Consider the following 23,781-nt stretch of genomic DNA (forward strand, 5'->3'; position numbering starts at 1 on the left):
GAAAATCATGATCCACTGTAAAGTCAAACTTTGATACTTATGTTTTATTGTTAATCTGAATAATAACCGCTCTGATCAAAGCAACAAAACATTTAATTTATTTATCTGCGCTGGAGCGCAATCTAGCCTTTTCACAATGTAAACCCTTTTGTAAAAACAGAACAATAATCATTAATTTTTACTGGCAATGGTCATATTAGACTAGAGCTACACCATGATGAGGAGAAATGTCAGGATGGCAGAAAATATAGTATAAAGCTGCAAAAATGAAAAAAAAAAACAGGTTTAAAGACACAAATAGAGGGAAAAGCAACAAAATTTAGTAAAAAGTGTCAAAATGGGTGATAGAGGTAAAAGTGGCAAAAAGAAGTGAGAAGTGGGCAAAAAAAATTACAAAAATGGGTAAAGAGTGGCTAAAAGAAGTGGCAAGAATGTGCAACTAGTTGTAAAAAGTGGAAAACTATAACAAGAAGAAACAAAAAGTGGGGTAAAAAAGCAAAAAGTGGCAAAAAATTAGGTGAAAGTAGCAAAAATGTGTAAATACTGGAAAAAAAGAAGCTGCAAAAACGGGTAAAAAGTGGAATAAAAGTAGCAACAAAAATGGGTAAAAAGTGGAAAAAAGGAGCAACAAAAATAGGGGAAAAGTGGGGAAAAAAGAAGCATACAAATGTGTAAAAAGTGGAAAAAAAGAAGTGGCCAAAATGTGTAAAAAGTGGGAAAAAAGAAGCCGCAAAAATGGGTAAAAAGTGGAAAACAGAAAATAAGCAGCAAAAATGGGTAAAAAGTGGAAAAAAGAAGCAGCAAAAATGGGTAAAAAGTGGAAAAAAAGAAGCAGCAAAAATGGGTAAAAAGTGGATAAAAAGAAGCAGAAAAAATGGGTAAAAAGTGGAAAAAAGAAAATAAGCAGCAAAAATGGGTAAAAAGTGGAAAAAAGAAGTGGCAAAAATGGGTAAAAAGTGGAAAAAAAGAAGCAGCAAAAATGGGTTAAAAGTGGAAAAAAAGAAGCCGAAAAAAATGAGTAAAAAATGGGAAAAAGAAGCAGCAAAAATGGGGAAAAAGTGGAAAAAGGAGCAGCAAAAATGAGGTAAAAAGTGGACAAAAGCAAAAAAAATGGGTAAATAGTAGCATGAATAAACACTCCGAACATCTGAACCCAGAACTAGTTTGACACCCTTTAACACTAAACTGAGGTCTTAGCCAGGATGCTACTGCTGATTAACTGTCATGCTTTCTCCAGGGGCCCAGACAACTCTGTGGGTCGGCCTGCCTGTAGTCAAACTAGCAGAACGAAACCAAAAACCGTAGTACTAAAAAGTGGAAAAAATAAGTGGGGAAAATGGGTAAAAAGTGGATAAAAAGAAGCAGCAAAAATTAGGTAAAAAGTGGAAAAAAGAAGTGGCAAAAATGTGTAAAAAGTGCAAAAAAAGAAGCTGCAAAAATGGGTAAAAAGTGGGAAATAAAAGGAGCAACAAAAATGGGTAAAAAGTGGAAAAAGAAGCAACAAAAATGGTTAAAAAGTGGGGAAAAAAAGCAGAAAATGTGTAAAAAGTTAAAAAAAAAAAAAAAGGAGCAGCAAAAATGGGTAAAAAGTGGATAAAAAGAAGCAGCAAAAATTAGGTAAAAAGTGGATAAAAAGAAGCAGCAAAAATGAGGTAAAAAGTGGGGGGAAAAAAGCAGCAAAAATGAGGTAAAAAGTGGATAAAAAGAAGCAGCAAAAATGAGGTAAAAAGTGGGGGGAAAAAAGCAGCAGCCAAAATAGATAAAAAAGTGGAAAAAAGAAGCAGCAAAAATTGGGTAAAAAATGGACAAAAGAAGCAGCAAATATGGGTAAAAAGTGGATAGAAAGAAGCAGAAAAAATGGGTAAAAAGTGGAAAAAAGAAGCAGCAAAAATGTGTAAAAGTGGAAAAAAAGAAGCAGAAAAAAATGGGGAAAAAAAATGGATAAAAAGAAGTCGAAAAAATGGGTAAAAAGTGGAAAAAAAGAAGCAGAAAAAAATGAGTAAAAAATGGGAAAAGGAAGCAGCAAAAATGGGGAAAAAGTGGAAAAAAAGAAGCAGCAAAAATGAGGTAAAAAGTGGACAAAAGCAGAAAAAATGGGTAAATAGTAGCATGAATAAACACTCCGAACATCTGAACCCAGAACTAGTTTGACACCCTTTAACACTAAACTGAGGTCTTAGCCAGGATGCTACTGCTGATTAACTGTCGTGCTTTCTCCAGGGGCCCAGACAACTCTGTGGGTCGGCCTGCCTGCAGTCAAACTAGCAGAACGAAACCAAAAACCGTAGTACTAAAAAGTGGAAAAAATAAGTGGGGAAAATGGGTAAAAAGTGGATAAAAAGAAGCAGACAAATGGGTAACAAGTGGAAAAAAGAAGTGGCAAAAATGTGTTAAAATGTGCAAAAAAAGAAGCTGCAAAAATGGGTAAAAAGTGGATAAAAAGAAAATAAGCAGCAAAAATGGGTAAAAAGTGGAAAAAAGAAGCAGCAAAAATGGGGAAAAAGTGGAAAAACGAAGCAGCAAAAATGAGGTAAAAAGTGGACAAAAGCAGAAAAAATGGGTAAATAGTAGCATGAATAAACACTCCAAACATCTGAACCCAGAACTAGTTTGACACCCTTTAACACTAGACTGAGGTCTTAGCCAGGATGCTACTGCTGATTAACTGTCATGCTTTCTCCAGGGGCCCAGACAACTCTGTGGGTCGGCCTGCCTGTAGTCAAACTACCAGAACGAAACCAAAAACCGTAGTACTTTGTCATTTCTTGTTTTTAAGACCACAAACATCTTACAAACTCTTACTTTCCACTCATGTTTTCTCTGCAGTTAGCTGGTTAACTGGCTTGCATGTTATCTCACCTTTCATTTATACAGAGCTGTTTAACATAGAGGAAATCAGATGTAGAAAATACTGTTCTCATCTTCCTGCTCTGTGTGTTTTTCTGCACATTGTGTCTGCAGATATTTGCCTGCAGGAACGTTGCAACTGCCACTGTAAATAAATTGAGCCCACTTCCTCTTCCTCGCTCAGCCGGCCAATCGAAACGCTCCTGCACACAAACTGAGTTCTTAGAAACACACCGGCTGTTGGTGTTTGATGGTTTCCTGACTTGGGCATGTTCAGATTACATTTCTGATGCGTTTGGGACTTTAGGTTCAAACAGACAGGTGGAGTCTGAAGAAGAGGGTTTAAGCATCGGTTTGTTAATCTGGTCCATTCTGATGCATGAAAACCGACAGCAGACACCGCACAGCTGCAGGATGAAATGTTTGACATTAATACGAAGAAAATAAAGGGCAATTCTGGTATTTTTTGCATGGTTTCTCTTTAATGCATTTTACAGGTCTAATTCAGATATTATAAAGTAGATTTAATCAGCCTGCAGCCACTACACAGGCTGGAAAAGCTGCAGAGAAATCCTTAAAGCAAATGTACCGTACTAAAATATGCAAGGTCATCAAAAATGTTCAGCACTTTAATCCAGTGGTTCCCAAATGTTTTGATCCATCCCGCTATGCCCAGATAAGATTATGTTTGGCCAACGCTGCATATGAATTACATTGATCATATGTATCATAAAAACACCAGCCTGATGTGCAGAGAGAGAGGAACGCTCAAAGCGAGCCCCCCCTCGCCGCCCCGCAGTTTGAGTTTTACTCCGTAGCGCTTCCATGTAGTACTGGATGGGGTGGTGTCACGTGACAGCCTCTCACGTATCGTGCTTCTATGGTGCATTAATAGAGAGATTTACAAGGGGACGAAACCAAAATAACTGTGACAGCAGGTTGGCTCTAAATGTCGATTTTAATTATTTTTCTATTAATCGTCCAGCACTACTCTCTATATATCCATGAATAAAACCCTGGTATCAGGACAATCTTTCTGAACTCTGCAGCCTGTACGTGTATGAACCTAGAAAGGGATTAGTAAAAATTCTAATTAGATCTTTTGTTAAAAGCAAGTGTCTGTAAGCTGATTATGTTGAGTTATCCTCAATAAAAACAATTTAAACTGACGTGTATTTTTCCCCTATTCTTAGACACATGTAGGGGGTCCCTAAGGAAAAAAGGGTCAGGAACCTCTGGCCTAGTGGTCGCTCCCATGTAAGCTGACAGCCAAGGTTTTAGTCCGGCCTGCTGCTCCTTTCTCCCATGTCTCGTCCCTCTGACTCTATCCACTGTTCCTGAATATCATTTTTAAAAAACACATTAAAAAAGCTACTTGGTAATTAATCTTCTTGTCATTTAAAGGAACTTTAAAAGCAAAATAAATAAAACCATGATTTAAACACCTCTGATTCTCTCCTCTAGCTCACACCACCTTAAAAATAGGTCTGTGTTTTTGAGCCTGAGTGGGAGCTCTGACCAGTTTAACATCTCTGAATGTTAAAACTTTTTATCTGTAGGCTGAATCGCTAACTTCTAAAGTCGATGACGCAACTGCACTTCCTTATAAATGCACGTGGGTGTCAATGAGGAAATTCCCAACAGACATGAAACACCACCGAGGTGTGTGTTAAAAGTGTGTGTTAGTGTGAGATAAACTCGGACAGGTCCGGGCCGGTAGGAGACTCTCCTACAGAAAAGATATTCAACTCAAAATATCCACGAGTTTCCGAGTGGAGCTATCAGGATCCTGCTTTTGTCATAGTAGCAGGATTTCTGTAGCTGAATTTAGCACAGCTACGTTTCACTAGGTCTGTCATTACAGCCAAATGTTCAGTTTCAATATAAATTTAGTAAAAATCAAATACTGATGATTACTGCTGATATAACTGCTACACTTAGAACCCTGACCTTTGACCTCCAATATCTAATCAGCTCATCCACGAGGGCCAAACCACAGGGCATAAATATTTGGATTAAGTGGATTTATATGATGATTTTTCAGTATCACAGAGCAGCTTTGTGAGTAAGACAGATCCTCATCATCGTCACCCTCCTCCTCCTCACTGGTCCAACCAGAACAACACAACAGGAGGGGTTTTCCCACCATCAGCCATAACACACTCACACAACGACAACATTAACAACACACCATACACGTGTGACACAGGGGCGACACAGGAGGAACACTTCCTGGTTGATTCTGATGACCTCATGGCAAAAAAAGGTCAGCAAATACTCTAAATACTTCACTTCTCCTTCACCTAGCTCTGCTAACTAACACCCAGAGGCATCCTCTTTATATACATCCTGATTCCTTTATCAGAATCTTTGACACAAACAGAGTAGGACTGCTTCATCATCATCCAGGTGAGTTTACAGGTGGGCAAACAGAAACTCAGCATGTGCTGAGAAAAATCCTTACATTTAGATAAGATTATCAATACCACAATGGGAAATCCCAGGGCAGGTTTGTCTCAATACTGTGACTTTATACTCCAGATTCATTTCTAAATAATACTGACACCAAACACAAACATATCCAAGGTCCCCACTATTGCATCATTTCTTATTTTTAATCACCAAATACTGTCAGCAAACTCCTGCACACAGTCGAGGTTGTCCAGAAAGATAACAAATGTTTTGGTAGATACCCAATTGAAAATCAGAAAACTGTTGAAATTGTGCAAAAACATGTGCAACATTTGCACTAAATGCCCTGGAAACAAACTGATGTGAATGTTGGTGCTATGTTGGCAGAAGTACAGGCCCCAGGTAGGGTCTCCCAAAGCAAACAGGTCCCAGGACAGGGTCTAGACAAATGGGGCTTTTCCACTACGGCTTTTGGCCGCGCCGAGCCAAACCATGCCGTGCTGATTTGCATCTCCATCACCAGTTTGGTCGCGCCGCACCGCGGTCAAGCAGGCCAGCCCCACCTTCAAGCACGCCCATTCTCACTGCCCAATCCAAAAATATGATTGTTAATTTTCTGCTCTTTAGGGACCCACAAATCAACAATAAGGAGATTGTTCTTTAACTTATATGCAGAAAAATGTTCTTCTTTGATTGTAAGCATGAATTATTGTTATTCTACTGATCTTGGATAAAGAGAGAGAAAGAGACAGGGAGAGACAGAGGGAGAGAGAGAATGTAAAAAGAGCAGCTTCCAGAGCTGTCGGTCTACAGTTTGATTTTGCTTTCAAACGATGTAAAGTCATTCAGATCAGACAGTGTAGAGAGATCGAGGAGGTCTCAAAACACTGTGTCATCAGCTCTAGACGCGCCCTCAAATGGGTAGCTCGGTTGTGGTGGAAAAGCAATTCCTTGCTGCGCTGGGCTGCCGTGCCGAGTCAAGCCGAGCCGCGCCATGTAATGGAAAAGCCCCATTAGAGCGATCGGAAAACCTCAATGAAAGCTTCAGAGGAGGAAACACAGGAACAGGACAGGAAGCCAGACTTGGGAGCTTGATGGTGAGCGTCTGGTGCCAGGGTTTTACTCCACAGGGCCTGGTAGGAGTTAACACGAAGCAGCCACCCTGGGGCCCAACACCCGGGTGGATAGGATGTATGTAACAGTAAACCCAGGTAAACCCAGGTAAACCCAGGTGGCAGGCAAAGGCAGTAGACTTGGCATGCTTAGCCCTAATAGTGCAGACAAGGACTTCTCCTGGTCCCCTCCCTGTGGAGGTCTTCCAGGTATGTCCAAGTCCTAAGCATGCCTTAAAATCCCCCAGGAATAGCTGAAAAAGTCACAAAATAAACCATGTTTCCTTAAGATGAGGCTGAGTATATGACAGAGTCTCCTCCATATCCATTTAAATTTAGCTTGGTTTCTCCCTCAGCTAGCTCCTGGTAAGTCTGCCATGAATGGTTCTGACACTGTCGCTAATAATCAGATCTAAAGGCAGCACAGACTGAATGATGTAGCTGATAAGGGACTGTAGGAAGGAGGGAGTGGGTGTGGCTTATCCCAGCATTTATGACTTCATAGATAGTAAAGACGTGATGACATCAAAACATTTCTATAAATTCAAGAGTTGATGAAGCTCAGCTGGAACCCTATTTTTCACTGTTTATAGAGCAGAGCAGAATACCTGAAATTAACCTGCAACAACCTGAAATTAAGGACATTAACATCTGCATTCATCAGGATGTACTGTCTGTTAACGTCTGAATCTTGGGTGCAGCAGTATGACTATAGCATCATATTCCATACTTTTTCATCTTCATTCAGTACAGCCAGAGCAGAGACGGAGCGTCGGACTGCAGCAGGAATCTGGGGATTTCCCGTCTCTTTGGTTTGGTTGGAACATGTGGGAGCTTCAGACTCCAAACTAAACATCAACAGGAACAACACAACGTGAAATATAAGCTCCTGGAAGTCTATGACACTATTACAAAGAGGGTGATTGTCAGGAAAGTTTGCTATGTGGGTCATTATGGATCATAAATCAAGAAGAGCCACAGAAGAAGCCACAGAATAAATCTTAGAGCTGAACTCCTGTTTGAGCTGAAACGGCATTTAATTCTGAGGTTAAAACTGACATGCTCTTCTCACAGCAGGAGAAACACAATGTTTGGATAAATCTGTCCCCTCTAGAGCTGTTGTTACTGCTCAACCGAAGAACCAAACTGTTGAAAATACCTCTGCTACCTTTTATCTAATGCGATTGAAGGTTATTAGTTGGGTTTACTTTAGTTTTGTTTATTTATCAAGGACACACCAACATTTTAGTCTCGCCTCTGTAACAACAAATCATCTACCTTTCATCAGATTTTTTTTATCACCAGTAATCTCATTTTAGCCCGTCCTGGTCCCATCTTCCTCCTTGAAAAAAGGTTGTTAACGAACATTTTTTGTCATAGTTTTGTTAACGAAGTTAGCACTGGTGTAGGCACACAATCCTGATTAAATGCTCCAAACTGGTCTTCAAATGCCTACTTCTAGTAGTTATCCAGAGGTTGTCAGCCTATACGCACATATAACTGAGTGAGTGAGGATATTCAGCTCAGAAATGAGGACTTTCAGCTGAAAAGAAGATTGAAGACCAGCAGCACTGCTAACATCATCCTCATTCTGCAAATGTGTGACAATGTTCACTGTTGAAGTGTGAGGTTGCACTAGAAACATCCCTGCTCTGCTCACAGATCCCTCTGCATCAAATAGTTTAGTCACAGCTGCAACAAGTGCATGCCATAAGTCACATCGTAGGATGTGCTAAGTTGCTCATATAACCAGAGGCACGTCGGGCTGCTGCTTCTGTGTTATTTGAGGGAAACCACAGAGCGAGAGTTTTCTCATTTCCTTGACTAATCTATGACAAAAGTCCATCTGATATCAACATCAGTAATCAGAGAACTGAGCACTCAGAGTCTGTGTCTCCTGCATGTAAAACACTCACACTACAGGTGATGCTGCTGCTGCCACAGATGCAGCAGCTCAGTGTCCATGCTCATTAATGCCAAGCCCACCTTAAGAGAGTGTATTCCTGCTATCAGCAGCACCTCGTCCCTGTGCCCGTTAGGGCCGTGGTCACATACAGTGCTTGACAAATTTATTAGACCACCTGTCATATCTGTCTCAGAGACCATCCAGCATCATGAAGTGCTTTAATGCAGACTCTTTCATTTTCAGTCAGCTCTCCACATTTACCATTTTCAACAGGAATGAGGGATTTCAAACTGAATTCACCCAAATTTGAGCCAGCTCTCTGGGCTTCTCTGAGAAGTCAGAAATGAATCAAGCATAACATTCAACCACTAAAACTCATTTTTCTGTTCAGGAATGACAGTAAATAACTATAATTTGACATATTAATCAAGAAATAATAATGCGCTTTACTATTTTTTTTTGTTTTTTTGTAAATCAGTAAATTTGAAAATTCATGGATAACAATAATAATTATATTTTAGCATTAAAAATATCATTTGGGTTAAAGAGCTTCTACATATTGGTGTATTAACCATTGCAGAAACATAAAAAATGATTTTGGTAATTACCAATGCTGTTAATTTAGGGCAGCTGTGGCATAAACCTTACTTTGGTTAGGATGGTCTAATAAATTTTTTTAAGCACTGTATACAGGCTGTTAACAGCACAGGCGTGACTGTTAAACTCACATCATGTAGACTGAATGATGATGATTTTCACAGTAGCACAATTAGATTACCTGTCTCTCCACCTTTCCTGTTACTCCCTGTATGTTGACTTTAGGAATTAATGAAAATGTAATTTATGTGCTAAAAGAATAGACTGTATTTATCTGGTCTGCTTCGTTTATTTCTTACAAAAATTGTGACAGATATTGCAAAAAGAGGAAATGTCACGTCATTTTTCCACGATAGTTCAGCTCTAGTTTTAATCACTTCCTGTACGTTATTTTCAGTCTCGTCTTTGCATGTGGAAAAGATCTTCAACCTACTCCTTGAAATGTTACCCAGATGAATCAGCTCACAGCTTTTTAAACGTTTGTTTCACCTTCACCTCTGAGTCTGATCTGACAGACATCACACATGAACAGAAGCCCAACAGTGTGAGCTCTGCAGGCAGAGACAGGAAGTGTTACCTTGACAGTGGGGTAGGTCTTCCTGTTCTTCTCACTGGAGGCACCGGGCAGACCGCCATGAGATGGACCCTCACAGCCGTACCTGAACCTGAAACCACGCTGCAATGCAAATAGAAAAACTGTCAGATAAAGGTTGATAATGAGCAGATCAGTCTGTGAAGAGAGGATGAAGCCAGAGTGATGTAAGACACATTAGCGAAGGGGGGGGCTTTGAGATGGATTCAAGGTAATGTCAGAGCTCTGACACCAGGATGACAGTTGTTCCTGTCCTCAGCCTTCGACGATGTATACCAGCAACCTCTACCTTATGTTGACTGTTCCCAGGATCCAGAAAGACCCAACGAGCATTCCATCCTCTACCTTTGGTGATGTCACCCGAGTGCTATTATTATGTATAAGAATGATGATGTCATCCTTTAAAGCCTATAAAACATTCCATCCTCTGCCTTTGGTGATGTCACCCTAGTGCCGTTATTATGCTTTAAAAAGATGATGTCATCCTTTAAAGCCTATAAAACATTCCATCCTCTGCCTTTGATGATGTCACCCTAATGCCTTTATTATGTATAAGAATGATGATGTCATCCTTTAAAGCCTATAAAACATTCCATCCTCTGCCTTTGGTGATGTCAACCTGCCTTTATTATGTTTAAGAATGATGATGTCATCCTTTAAAGCCTATAAAACATTCCATTCTTGCCTTTTTAAACATCTCGGGCTTGTAGTTCTATCATTCCTGCCCTAGGCATAACCCGTATCCTTTGTCGGACCAAAACAGAAGAGTTATAAGAAAGTTCAGTATACTTCATCCCTCTACCACTATTAGAACACATATTGCAGCAATCTTTACCTGACTGTCCTTTGTTTGCAACTTCCAAAAATTGCCAACTGAGACTGAATATTTGGTAAAAATGGAGGAAAAAGCCCCCAAATAACATCCTATTCTCTAACTTTGATATGCTTTTGAAAAATGAGTTTATCCTTTAAATTATGCATAACTCATATCCTCCTTTGAACCGAAACAACATGCGTGTGCACAGAAAGACATTAACTATACATCCATCCATCCATTATCTACACCTTTTATTAGGCCTGCACAATTACAGTAAAATCAGATTTGTAAGATGCTCCGGTATATAAACCATAGTCTGTTTTTGAAATCTCTCAAAGGGGAGAACGCTCCAAACTGCCCTCCTGAGTGATAATTTCCATTTTCTTCAATAAAATCCACAACATAAGTTTCTGTGCTGCTGTTTCAGTACTGTCTATTTTGGACATGTACCAACTAGAATGTGGTAGCTGAGCTCTCAGTCTGCAGTGACGAGATAGACTAGCAGTCCGTGAATCGCCCTGCCCTCTTCTGTGTGTGTCCTGTTGTCCTTAATGAGTGCTAATACTCCCCATGTTCTTTAAATGCACCATCCTGAAAAATGGTTAAAAAGTGACACCATCCTCTCCTGTGTGGTCTGTGGTTATATTATGGTTTTTGTTTTGTTCATACTGTGTGGTCGTTATGTATTCCTGCATGTTTTGGACAGTGAGGCCCAAGTGGCTGTTTGCAAACAGACCTCTGAACATCCAACAGTCACTTTAATGTTAACATGATGGTTTCAGGCACGGCCTACTTTAGGGTTCAAGGAAAAGGAAGAGGTGCTGGAGGAAAAGAGCAGGTGAGTTTTACCTGCTTTGGCTGCTCCACGATCTGCAGGAACGGTCCATCCACTGAAATCAGAGAGCAGATTTAGGGGGTGGCATTCTGGAATGGAGCGCTAGATCAAAACAGTAAAAAAAATGGACAAGTAGAGACGCACTTTTTGGCTCCGCCCACCTCTGCTGCTTCTAATTTTAAACTGAGCTCTCTGTTTGATACGAGCGGCCTTCATCAGGCATACCATTTACTGAATGGTAAACTGTGGTGATTAAAAAATAATAACCCACCTTCGGGTCTGCAGGATTTCTATTTCTGTTGCTGTGATAGCACAAAGGTGTTTGATTTTTACTTCAAACATATCAAAGTTCATATTTCCTCTATTGTGACAACCTTTGTGACTGCAACTGTGAAATAAAGAGGTCAAGGATTTAAAGAATGCACCAGACTCAAGATTAGTTCTCCAGCCTGATCAACCAGCTGACGTTAAAATCACTGCCAGTGACCTGATTTTTCTCTACAATTATTTTTGCCACAGACACTTCCTTCCTCTTCAACATGCTGACACGCAGCACAACTACAGCTGGAAGAAATACTCTAATTCCTTAAGTAGGAATAACGATACCGCACTGTAGAAATACTCTGTTTCAAGTTAAAGTCCTGATAGCAAAAATAAAAGTTGTCTGTATTTATTATATCTTTGTATTTTAAAATAACTGTCTGGAAACAAACAGGGAAGTGAGAGAACGATGGACTCCACAAAGCACAGAAACTGGCACGTCATGAAACTTAACTTTCACTTTACTAGGTTTTATTTTTTACAAATTCGTTTCCAAAGAGAAAGTTCAGTTTCTGTAGAGACCGAGAGGAAAACTGTTTTAGTCATCTACAGCTGCTACAGAACATAAAGCCATCACAAAGAACAGAGCCATCATAAACCTGTTGTTCTTATTATTTAAATGAACTGTCTGACATCAAATCAAATATTAAACATGACAGTATAATAGGAGGAACAAAAATAACATCAGGAAAAACCTCACAAACAAACATTTTGGATGAATACCAGTTTGATGCTTCTGGTTTGCGGCAACTCAAAGTTAATCAAATTAACTTACTAGCCGTCCCAGGGCCCCATAGGGCAGGGAGGAGGACTGACACAACCCCGGTGCTCTGGATGTCTTTGCATATAGCAGGAGCATGGGAAAATAATCTGTTTAAAAATAACAGAGTCTTCACCAGGGGTGTCAAACTCAAGGCCCGAGGGCCAAATCCAGCCCGTGGTACTGTTGTACCCGGCCCGCAAGATCATATCATATTTCTATTGTATGTGGCCCGCTGGTATGAGGTCTGCAGAGTTACTACAGTATAAAAATGTAAACTTAACCTTTGAAGGGTGATAAAGTAAAGAGTAAAAATATTTAGATAAACAGTCAGGAATGTGGAAAAGAAATCAATTTGTTTTCATTTTATATTTGCAATTTTGACTTTGAATTTTGTGTTTTAACCTTCTGACCTAATAAGTTTGACTTTCATCTTAGATTTTGAGCTGTTGAACTTGTAATTTTGACTTTTTTAAATCTGAAAACCATTTATCATCACTGCTTAATTAATTTTCCCCATTTTTTTTACTGGTGTAAATGTCAGTTTATTGTTAAATTAGACCTTGTTAGGCTCTCGGGTTAGACCTAAATTCAGAAACCGGCCCCTGCTGTGATTGAGTTTGACACCCTTGGTCAGCACCTTTAAGGCAGAGTCTAGGCCTAAGGCCTTGGTACCCAACCTGGGGTCCAGGACCTCTGTAGGGGGGGCGCCAGGGAACTGTTTTTGTTAAATTTTTAGGACATTACAGCAGGATACAGAATCAGTCGAGTAATCAGTATGTCAACGTGTCTATACAAATCCCCTGAACATTTCACCAACCCTTCCAACACCCACTCCTCCCACATCCCACACTGGTTATGGACAAAGTGCATGGCTGATTACAACACAAGTACTGATTACATTAAATAAAATTCATACAAAATTAAAAATATATTTAAAATAATAAATAAATAAATAAATAAATAAATAAAAATATATTTACAGTGCTTGACAAATGTATTAGACCAACCTAACCCTAACCAAAGTAAGGTTTATGCCACAGCTGCCCTAAATTAACAGCATTGGTAATTACCAAAATCATTTTTTATGTTTCTGCAATGGTTAATACACCAATATGTAGAAGCTCTTTAACCCAAATGGTTATTTTTAATGCTAAAATATAATCATTATTGTTATCCATGAATTTTCAAATTTACTGATTTACAAAAAACTAAAAAAAAAAATAGTAAAGCACATCAATATTTCTTGATTAATATGTCAAATTATAGTTATTTACTGTCATTCCTGAACAGAAAAATGAGTTTTAGTGGTTGAATGTTATGCTTGATTCATTTCTGACTTCTCAGAGAAGCCCAGAGAGTCGGCTCAAATTTGGGTATAAAAAGGTGAATTCGGTTTGAAATTCCTCATTCCTGTTCAAAATGGTAAAATGTGGAGAGCTGACTGAAAATGAAATAGTCCGCATTAAAGCACTTCATGATGCTGGATGGTCTCTGAGACAAACAGGGAAAGACATAAAGTGTTCTCACAGTGTGGTCAAGTCTGCTTTGGAGTCAGTCGCCCAGACTGGTTCTTAGAAAATACACCAAGGAAGAGGCAGGAAACCAAAGTTAACTGAAGCAGATGTCAGACACCTCAAGATTTGAAGTACTAGAGACAGAAGGAAGAGCACTGCTGATCTTCAGGCAGAGATGAATGCTTCTAGATCAGAGTCTGAGAAAGTCTCCAGAATGACCATAAGCAGACGACTGAGGGAACAAGGCTTAGAGGGAAGAACAGCTGCTAAGAAGCCATTGTTGAGGCCTGCAAACAGAAAGGCCTCAGATTTGCCAGGGAGCACAAACACTGGACTGTTGCTGACTGGAAGAGGGTACTCTGGACGGACCAGTCCAAGTTTGAACTCTTGGGTCAGCATGGTCGTGTTTATGTCCGCAGAAAAGCTGGAGAAGGTTTTGATGCCAGATGCACCCACAGTGAAACACGGTGGAGATTCCATTATGGTATGGGGTTCAATTGGTGGATATGGCATGGGCAAATGAGTGAAAATGGACGGTATCATGAACAAGAACATCTACTACAACATCTTAGTGCATCATGGAATCCCTTCTGGACTGAATCTGATTGGTCGTGGGTTCATATACCAACAAGACAATGACCCCAAGCATACTTCAGAGCTGTGCAGAGACTATTAGACCAAGAAAAAGGAATCTGGAGTACTGGAACTGATGGACTGGCCAAGTCAAAGTCCGGATTTGAATCCTATTGAACAAATTTGGGATTTAGTAGATTCAAAGATTGATGGCACAAAAGTTTCATCTAAAGCAAGTCTGTGGGAACAGCTAGAAACTATCTGGAACTCAATAACAAAAGAGACTGTGGAAAAGTCCATAAAAACAACGGCAGCAAGAATGAAGCTGTTATCAAGGCCAAGGAGGCCATACAAGATATGAAGTTTTTTGGTTATTATGTGTGAAAAAGGACTATTTAGTTGTTTCAGTTTGTTATTTGCCAAATAAATAACAATGACATTTTTAGTTAGTTTTTTAAAGATTTCTAAAATATTTAGGTTTTTTAATGATAGGTGGTCTAATAAATTTGTTAAGCACTTCATATGTCTAAACAAGCAAACTATTAGAGAAATATGTGAAAAAATAACATACTAACTCAAGAAAATAAGAATATACAAAAAGTGAATTAACATGAGTAACAAAGATGTTGATATAGTCATAGCAATCTCTCTCTCCTCCCAACCCCCAGCCTCTAGTCCTGTCTAAGACGTTCCATCAGCACTGTCAGGTGTTATAACAATTTTCTCACTTATGAAGGTTAACAGGGGGCCCTATGTCTTTTGACAAGTTATTGAAGAACTCTTGACAGAAAATCATTTCTCTAATTGTTGATACTGCAAGACCTCCTGAACCCACATGTTGTGGTTTGGAGGGGAATTGTATTTCCATTTCAAAAGAATAATGCGCCTGGTAAAGGGAATAACTCGCTTAGCCGTCGTGGGCAATTACCTGTTAGAGAAAGGCCAAAGAGCGCGGACAAAGAATTTGGTTGTATGTTTTTGTCTAGAGCCTGCTTGAGAGTGTAAAATATGTCAGACCAGAAGCTTGTTAACCTTGGGGAAGTCCAAAACATGTGTAGATAATCCGCTGGAGATTGTTTACAACAATTACATACATCACTGCGATAAGGATATATTCAGTTTAGCATTGGTTAGGTGCGCTCTGTGCAGCACTTTACATTGCAAAAGGCCATGCCTGGCACGTTTAGACATTTCTCTCCACTGGCTTTCAGAAATGTTCATCCCTAAGTCACTTTCCCATATCTCTTAAAGCTGTATACTGGACTTGTGGACTCAGAGGGGTAATTTTTTTCATAGGTAACAGATATCAGCCGTTTTTGTTCAAAATTCAAGAGAAAGAAACTGATCAGTTTCTGCTTCAGGGGGGTGGTTGGTAAAGCACGTTACCTGTTTCTGGATAAAGGGTCTTATTTGGAGGAAATGAAAGAACTGGCTAGTGGGTAGAGTGAACTTTTATGACAATGACGCAAAGGAAGAGAACACTAATTTTTCATACAGATCATTAAGTGTTTTGACCACACTCAAGAGGCTGGGAGAAGTATGATTGTTAAAATTAGATTTGGACATACTAATGGAAATCATGGTATAACACTTATGAATAATTCATAGATGGTTGTTGGGTAAGAGAAATTGTATTAGGGCTATTTGTTTGGATTCACACAAAAAATAATCACAATTTCTGTTAATTTTGGCCACAGAATATCATTTTTTTTTTGTGCTAGTCCTGGGGGGGGCTCAAGTGTTCTTAGGTACAAGTAGGGGGGGCTGAACTTTTCTTAGGTACAAGTGGGGGGAGCTCAATTGTTCTGAGGTACAAGTGGGGGGGGGGTCAACTGTTCTTAGGTACAAGTGGGGGGGGCTCAAATGTTCTTAGGTACAAGTAGGGGGGGGCTCAATTGTTCTTAGGTACAAGTAGGGGGGGGCTAAACTGTTCTTAGGTACAAGTGGGGGGGGCTCAATTGTTGTTAGTTACAAGTGGGGGCTCAATTGTTCTTAGGTACAAGTGGGGGGGGCTCAATTGTTCTTAGGTACAAGTAGGGGGGGGATAAATTGTTCTTAGGTACAAGTGGGGGGGGCTCAATTGTTCTTAGGTACAAGTGGGGGGGGCTCAATTGTTCTGAGGTACAAGTGGGGGGGGCTCAACTGTTCTTAGGTACAAGTGGGGGGAGCTCAATTGTTCTGAGGTACAAGTGGGGGGGGGCTCAAATGTTCTTAGGTACAAGTGGGGGGGGCTCAACTGTTCTCAGGTACAAGTAGGGGGGGCTCAATTGTTCTTAGGTACAAGTGGGGGGGGGCTCAATTGTTCTTAGATACAAGTAGGGTGGGGCTGAACTGTTCTCAGGTACAAGTAGGGTGGGGCTGAACTGTTCTCAGGTACAAGTAGGGTGGGGCTGAACTGTTCTTAGGTACAAGTGGGGGGGGGGCTCAATTGTTCTTAGATACAAGTAGGGTGGGGCTGAAGTGTTCTTAGGTACAAGTAGGGGGAAAAAAAGGTTGGGAACCACAGGCCAAAGGTACTGTCTGGGCAGGTAGTGGGGTTGCCACGAGCCCCTGCTGCAGACATCCATAAGCACATGCACTCCTAGATGTTACTGAACATCCTTGGGCCCATTTATGTCTCAGCTGCTGGTCGGTAAATCGCGAGGGCTCACTGCTGAAACAGTCCTCTCAATGGTTTATTTTCACCTCCTGAGACCTGAGCCTTTGTTAGGGGAGCATCTTTAGTTTCTTCCACTTATTAGGGATGACTATGGTCTGATAAGTTAAAACATCAGTCTTGATGTATTTAAATTAATATTAAAGCAACCCCACCCCCAGCTTCCTTGACAAATTCTAGAAATTTCCCAAAAAAATTATCCAAAATTCAATGAAAATGATGGAAACACCCCAACCCTCCTTAAAATTTTCTAAGAAAAGTCCTGAAAATTTCAAATGACAATCCTAAACCCCAAATTTCCAATCCAATTCCAAAAAAATTGGTAATAAATTCCCCATATTCACATGCAAATGCACAAGAAATTGAAACAAATTCACAGCAATAAAACTCTTCAAAATATACAAACATATCTTTTAAATTTCAATAAAAATATGTTGATAACTTCCAAGCAAATTCCCTAAAATTTCCAAACCGCAAATTATCCCAGCATTTCAAGGAAATACCTCAAACTTGAATGAACATTTTGGGCAATTATAATTCTAATACAAAAATGGATTACTATAATGTAGGAAAGCCAAAATGTCACGCCCTCATGTGTGGATGCAGGGTCTTAGGAGGTTAACATACTTTTTCATTATTTTTGAAAGTCTCTTTCTTTATTTTAAAAACTGTTTCTCTATGTCTTGACATTGTTCCTCTTCCAAAAGCGATGGCTAAAAGCATTGGATGGCAGTAAACGCACATGCGCCATTTAAAGTAAACTGCACATGCATTAACAGATGTCCAGGAAGTGCAGGAAGGTTTCTCTCCATTCTTTCCATCTCTACCCAAAGCTCATGACTACAGGTGAGGTTTGGGTCAAAGACTGACTAGTTTATTTAAAGCTCTGCCTTCAATGTCAGCTCCCTCTCTCCACCAATCCACCACCCATCCTCCCCTCTCTCATAACGCTGAGAATAGATTATTAATGTACTGAGTGAGGGCAGATGAGCGCCCATCTTTGGGTAATTGTTAATGTAGACATCCCACCTTTATCACTATATGTGTTGATGTGAACTGTCTGACTTTAAACATTATAATGAGTTAAATCCTTAAAATTGTTTTGTTGGACTGTAATAGCTAAGAGGGAAAATTTGAACATTAAAATATAAACAACAAAATAACTAACATTTTAAAAACAGAATCAATAACCAACAAAATGACATATACAGAAAAGTAGGGTTTCTTTGATGACGGTGTAAAGGTGTGAGGCTCACCTGTGTGCAGTGACGTGTTCTGAGACATCACAGGAAAATGTGTGAACTCCCACGAAGGATCCATCATTAAATTATCAAAAATCTGAGAGAAAAATCAGACATGAAGTCAGACTACTTTTTTTAAAATCATCACTCACCTTTTCCTGCCAACCCACGTGTTAAATTTTCAGGTGAAGTCAGAGCGAGCTAAAGTTTCAATGAAGCAGAAAACACACATTTTTGTTTTTTTGTTATCCAGTCGTGTGTGTAGGATCAGTAGCACTGGAGCTAGCATACTGGCTAACAGCACCCTCACTCTGAGCTGAAAAGTGTCTGAAGCTGTTATTCGCTTCTGATGTTTAAATTATTTATTCATGCTACTTTTAAACCATTTTCACTACTTTTTTCTGCACATCTTCTTGTTGCCACCTTTAACCCTTTTTTTTTTGCTGCGGTTTGTAGAGGTGGGAAGTAATGAAGTATAATCCTGTCTATCTCATTAACCCTTTACCTACGGAGCCAGCGCCGGTGATGTGTTTTATATGTATTATTACTGTAACTCTGTCAAAGTTTGTCCAGTTTGAAAAATTCCACTCGTGTTGGAAAGCTGAGAATTGTGGGCATGCACACATATATGGTTCATTACAGTACTCACAACATTATAACATGGGCATTCATAAGAATACACCAGAAGTTTGGAGAGACAGCTACATGGATTCTCAACACTGTAACTCCTCGAAAGTTTGCCCAATTTAAAAAAATCCAACGCTGACAGAGAGCTGAGAATCTGTGCTTTCTGAAATTATATGATGTGTGGTATATATATTATGGTAATGTTGAACAGCACCACAAAAACGGCAGCTTTGGCAGAAGACAAGTGAGAAAGGAAAGTGAAGAAAGAAAGTAAAAGGAGAGCGAGCGAGAGTGGTGTTTTGTTTTCAAAAAATAGTGTTAGATAGTGGCATTGCGTGTCTGTGTTTCATTACACACATTTATAATGTCAGGAAGACCATTAAGAACGGTAAAACAGTCGCTACGGTTCATAGAGGAGGACAGCGATTTGGAGGATGCATTTTCTGAAATGAGGTATGTGAAGAGCATATATAGTTCTCTTTTGCACACCCAGAGTCCTGGACTCAAAAACTGACTGGTGTTTGTTCTAAACATGTATAGGTTCACATTTCAAATGTCCAATCAAAACTTCATGAGCAATAACAACATTTCTTCTCATAAAAGCCATGAAAAACAAATGTTTTTCTTGTTTTTCTTCTTTTAAACTGCTGACAATTCCATATAATGTATAATAATCATTAACCAGATGTTGAAAAGTCAAGTTCAAGTACTACTGGGAAAAGGGACCAAAGCTCTCAGACTTAGGGCACTTCCTGACTATTTTACAGCCAGAATAACAAAATATGTCCAAATCGACATTTTAAGCCTCAGTAGGTTTAGGGTTAAACTGCTTCATTATAATTTCTGTTTGCAAGAATGCTCTCTTCAGCTGACACTGTGAATATGCTGAAGAACAAACAGAATCGATCTAAGGGTGATAAATCCAGTTAAACTATCACAGGGTAAACTTCTATCTACCCTGTTTCCTTGTCTGCTGAAACATCTTCAGGTGAGTTTACCTGGTTTGAAGGATGGAGGTAGTGGTCGTCTCCAGCCATGGTGTCTGCAAAGGTCAACCACAACATAAACAACCACATTCAGCAATAAATACACAGTCTGATCGTGTTAAAATGAAATAGTTGATGACCTTTAGAATTTTAATACACTAAAGATTAGAGCTTTACTGTGTAAGTACAACCCTAGTTCCAAAAATGTTGGGTTTCTGTGTGAATGGAAACAGAATGGAATTATTTTCACATCTCAGAAACCCATATTTGCTTCACAGAAAAACATAAACAAGATGTTAACACTGAAAAATATTTGCTCATTTTGAATTTGATGGCAGCAACACATCTCAAAAAAGTAGGGACGGGGCAACAACAGGCTGGAAAAGTAAGGGGTACTAATAAAAACAGCTGGAGGAGCATTTAGCAACTAATAAGGGTAATTGTCAACAGGTCAGTAGCATGACTGAGTATAAAAGGAGCGTTTTAGACAGGCAGACTCACTCAGAAGTATAGACTGGCAGAGGTTCACCAATCTGAGAAAAACTACGTCTTAAAATCGTGGATCAATTTCAGAAAAATGTTCCTCAATGTGAAATAGTAAACACTAGGGCTGGGCTCAAAAAGTCGATCTTCCAATTCAGATCGATTTTTAATTTAAATTTTTGATAGCGATTCATTTGATTCAAAGATTGATCTTTTGTTACTGACTGTTAAGAACATGTTGCACTTTATTATGTTGATTGATCAAATGTGTTGGTCAATAAAAAGTATTTTCAGGAAACAAGTTTGGGGTCAGTTTTTAGTGTGAACTTTATTATTTTAAATATTGAGCCTAGTTAAAAGGTTTCTTATTGATAATACAACCGAAAATATAATTTCTGCCATTAATTCTCTAAGACCCGCTTGCATATTCACGCAAAGCAGGTACTGTAGCTAAAATATCCCTCAATGAATCAATATTGAATCGAATCGGAAATCGAATTGAATCAAGACCTTGTGAAGCGAAATTGAATTGATTCAGGAAATCAGTGGCAATACCCAGCCCTAGTAAAGACTTGAAACTTCCACAGTCTACAGTCCATAATACCATTAAAGATTCAGAGAATCTGGAGAAATCTCACTAAGGGACAAGGCTGGAGGGGCCCTCAGGGGCCACTGCATTAAAAACAGGCATGATTCTGGACTGAAATCACTGCATGGGCTCAGGAACATTCCAGAAATCATTGTCACTGTGCCATCCACCAATGACAGTTAAAGCTGGATCATGGAGAGAAAAAGCCATATGTGAACAGGATCCAGAAACACCGCCGTCTTCTCTGGACCAAAGCTCATTTAACATGGACTGAGGAAACATGGAAAACTGTTCTGGGGTCAGAGGAAAGCACAGACGCCGTGTCCTGTGGACTAAAGAGGAGAGGGAGCATCCAGCTTGTTCTCCTGGCTCAGGTCTAAAGCCTGCATCTCTGATGGTATGGGGTTGCATTAGTGCCTATGGCGTGGGCAGCTCTAACATCTGGAAAGGAACTATCAATGCTGGAAAGCAGAGAGAGATTTTAGAGCAACATATGCTCCCATCCAGACAACGGCTCTGTCAGGGAAGGCCTTGACTATTTCAGCAACACAATGCTAAACCACATACCATATCCATCACAGGGTAGAGGTTAGCATCCTTTATTAAAAGAAAGGGACTCCAGCAACTGGTCCTCTCAGTTCCCAAACATTTAAAGACTGTTGTTAAAGGCGGATGCTACACAAAGATAGACGTGGCCCTGTCCCTACTTTTCTGAGATGTGTTGCATCAAATATTTTTCAAGAAATGTTGAAATGTCTCAGTTTCAACATCTGATGTTTATATTCTATTGTGAATAAAATTCTATTGGTTTACATTTTAAACAGTGACCCAGCTTTTTTGAAATCTTGAATGTTTCAGAACATTCGACATTCAGTCAGAAACACTGATATGGATTCAAACTTTATATTTTATGTTTTTATAATATTGTTTTTTACTTTTATGAGTATTTTAATAAAAAGAAATTCTGACACTTGTTGCTTCTTAGCATCGCGCGTTCACGCACCATTATCACATGAACGCGCTTGTGTTAGCACTCTGGCTAACAGCTAGCAAAACCGTTTACGCGCGTCGGTGTTTAGCCGTCCGTTTAGGGAATTAACAGCATTAAAACTTAACAGAGGCTCATCACGTATAGTTGCTCAGGAAATGTCTGTTTCCCTTGAAATGGTCTTGAAGGAGACAAACCGCTGTGTGTCCTTGCTAACTTGGAGCTAGCCTCTCTTGGTTCCGGAGGACGCCATACAAAACTCCGCTACAAAATCCGACCATTAAACGATTCGACACTTTTCACGCTAAAATTAAGATTAACAGGAAATATTTTGGAATGTTTGGGAATAAGACTAATCAAGCCTTGCTTTCGGCTTCGGTTAAATCCACATTCAAGCCTAATTTAGTTAAATAATCAAGCTTTTTCTCCGGTTTGTCCCTTCAGCTACGCTGCCTTCTGCCCAAGTTAAAGCGTAGACAGCGGAAGGACAATCAGCCGTACAAGTACAGTAAAAGGGCATTATCTTTGATATATAAGCCGAATTTAAAAGCTATAGTCACACTGCAGAACAAAACGTTTATACTGAAATAAGTCGTTAATGTGAAAGCCGAAAATAAATCAAACTTTGAAGCTTACATGTTAAAGATTGAGTTTAGTACGCGGGTGTCAAAGTTACCTGGTCACTAATAAGGAAGTGAGCAGCACAACAAAGCAGGCTGCCAACTGTTGTAACAGGTCACATTAACGTTATAACATTTAATACACGTAGACAGGTGTGTAGTTACCTGGCTGGAGTTAACGTGCTCTTACCTGGTTATGAAGGTCAGTTTTCGGTCTGGTTCTCTACATGAACTATGAGTGACAGTCCTCAGTCCACTTCACATTATCTCCTCATGCCCATGCTGAAGCAGCGGATCCATTTACAACAACCAGCTTAATTAGTGCGTCATGACGCAACGCCTCTGCGTCATTACAGTAAATAAAGGTAAGAATGGTTAAATATGGCAGAATAGTTGATGTTTAAGTCCTGCAGGTGAACATGAGTTTGTCTAAGTTGTTCTTAAAGTTTGATTTCCTTCCCCTCTGGAAATTCCCTCTGACGTACAGTAAGCCAAAGAGGAGCCAAAACGGCAGAGGGCTCACTCCGATGCGAAAGATTTAAGACTATCTTTAAATTAAACTTGGGCTGTCAAGATTAATCACATTAATGGCAATTAACTAAGATCCAGGATCAAGGCTGTCCATAAGGGGGTACAAAGGGGACAGTTTTCTGGGACCTGGCCAAACACGGGGCCAATGGAGCTCAGTGAAATCGGGGGCCATTTCAAAAGTTAAGCTTAACCTGAATAATGACCACTTTTACCAAAGCATGAAAAATATTTGTTTTTGTTTTTTTGGTCTTTACTTTGCTCTCAGACTTAGCTTCTTCATCTTGAGCTCCTCATCCTCAGCTCCTTCATCCTCAGGTCTCTCATCTTCAGCTCCACTGTCACCTGTACTCAAGAGCAGAAAGGCCCATAGGAAGGCCTACAAAAAGTGTTTAAAATGTGAAAATATGGCATTAAGAGTTAAAGTTGGGAGTTTAAAAGGTCAAGATTTGATTTTAAATGAAAATTTGTGAATTTAAAAGGTCACAATATGAGAAAACAGGTCAAAATTGTGAAATTAAAAGGTCAAAATGTGGAATAAAAAGTCCAAATCCTAAGTTTCAGTCATAATCTTGGGATGCAAAATGAAAATATGAAATGAAAACACAAATTAATTTCTTTCCTCATTCCTTACTTTTTATGTTATCATTTCTACTTTTTCAGATTTTTATAACTTAACAAGCATTTTTTTAATCTTCAAGGTTAAATTTACATTTTTATACTGGAGGAAATCTGCAAGCCTCATAGCACTAGGCCAATTCTAATTATGATATG

The 23,781-nt window shown here is 39.5% G+C and overlaps 1 protein-coding gene across 1 annotated transcript in view; it reads right to left on the reverse strand.

Moving 5' to 3' along the window:
• Nucleotides 1-22,939, reverse strand: part of nfkb1 (nuclear factor of kappa light polypeptide gene enhancer in B-cells 1) — a 43,415-nt gene extending 20,476 nt beyond the window's left edge. The window contains exons 1-5 of the mRNA XM_041797788.1: nucleotides 22,670-22,939; nucleotides 19,812-19,855; nucleotides 18,202-18,283; nucleotides 11,133-11,173; nucleotides 9,452-9,550 (exon numbers count right to left, since the gene is read on the reverse strand). Of these exons, the coding sequence (XP_041653722.1) occupies nucleotides 9,452-9,550; nucleotides 11,133-11,173; nucleotides 18,202-18,283; nucleotides 19,812-19,850 (261 nt within the window). The 5' untranslated portion in view covers nucleotides 19,851-19,855; nucleotides 22,670-22,939. The remainder of the gene's footprint in view (nucleotides 1-9,451; nucleotides 9,551-11,132; nucleotides 11,174-18,201; nucleotides 18,284-19,811; nucleotides 19,856-22,669) is intronic.
• Between the last annotated feature and the right edge of the window lie 842 nt (nucleotides 22,940-23,781).

This window comes from Cheilinus undulatus, linkage group 10, assembly GCF_018320785.1.
Source record: "Cheilinus undulatus linkage group 10, ASM1832078v1, whole genome shotgun sequence".
NCBI classification, from domain to species: domain Eukaryota; kingdom Metazoa; phylum Chordata; class Actinopteri; order Labriformes; family Labridae; genus Cheilinus; species Cheilinus undulatus.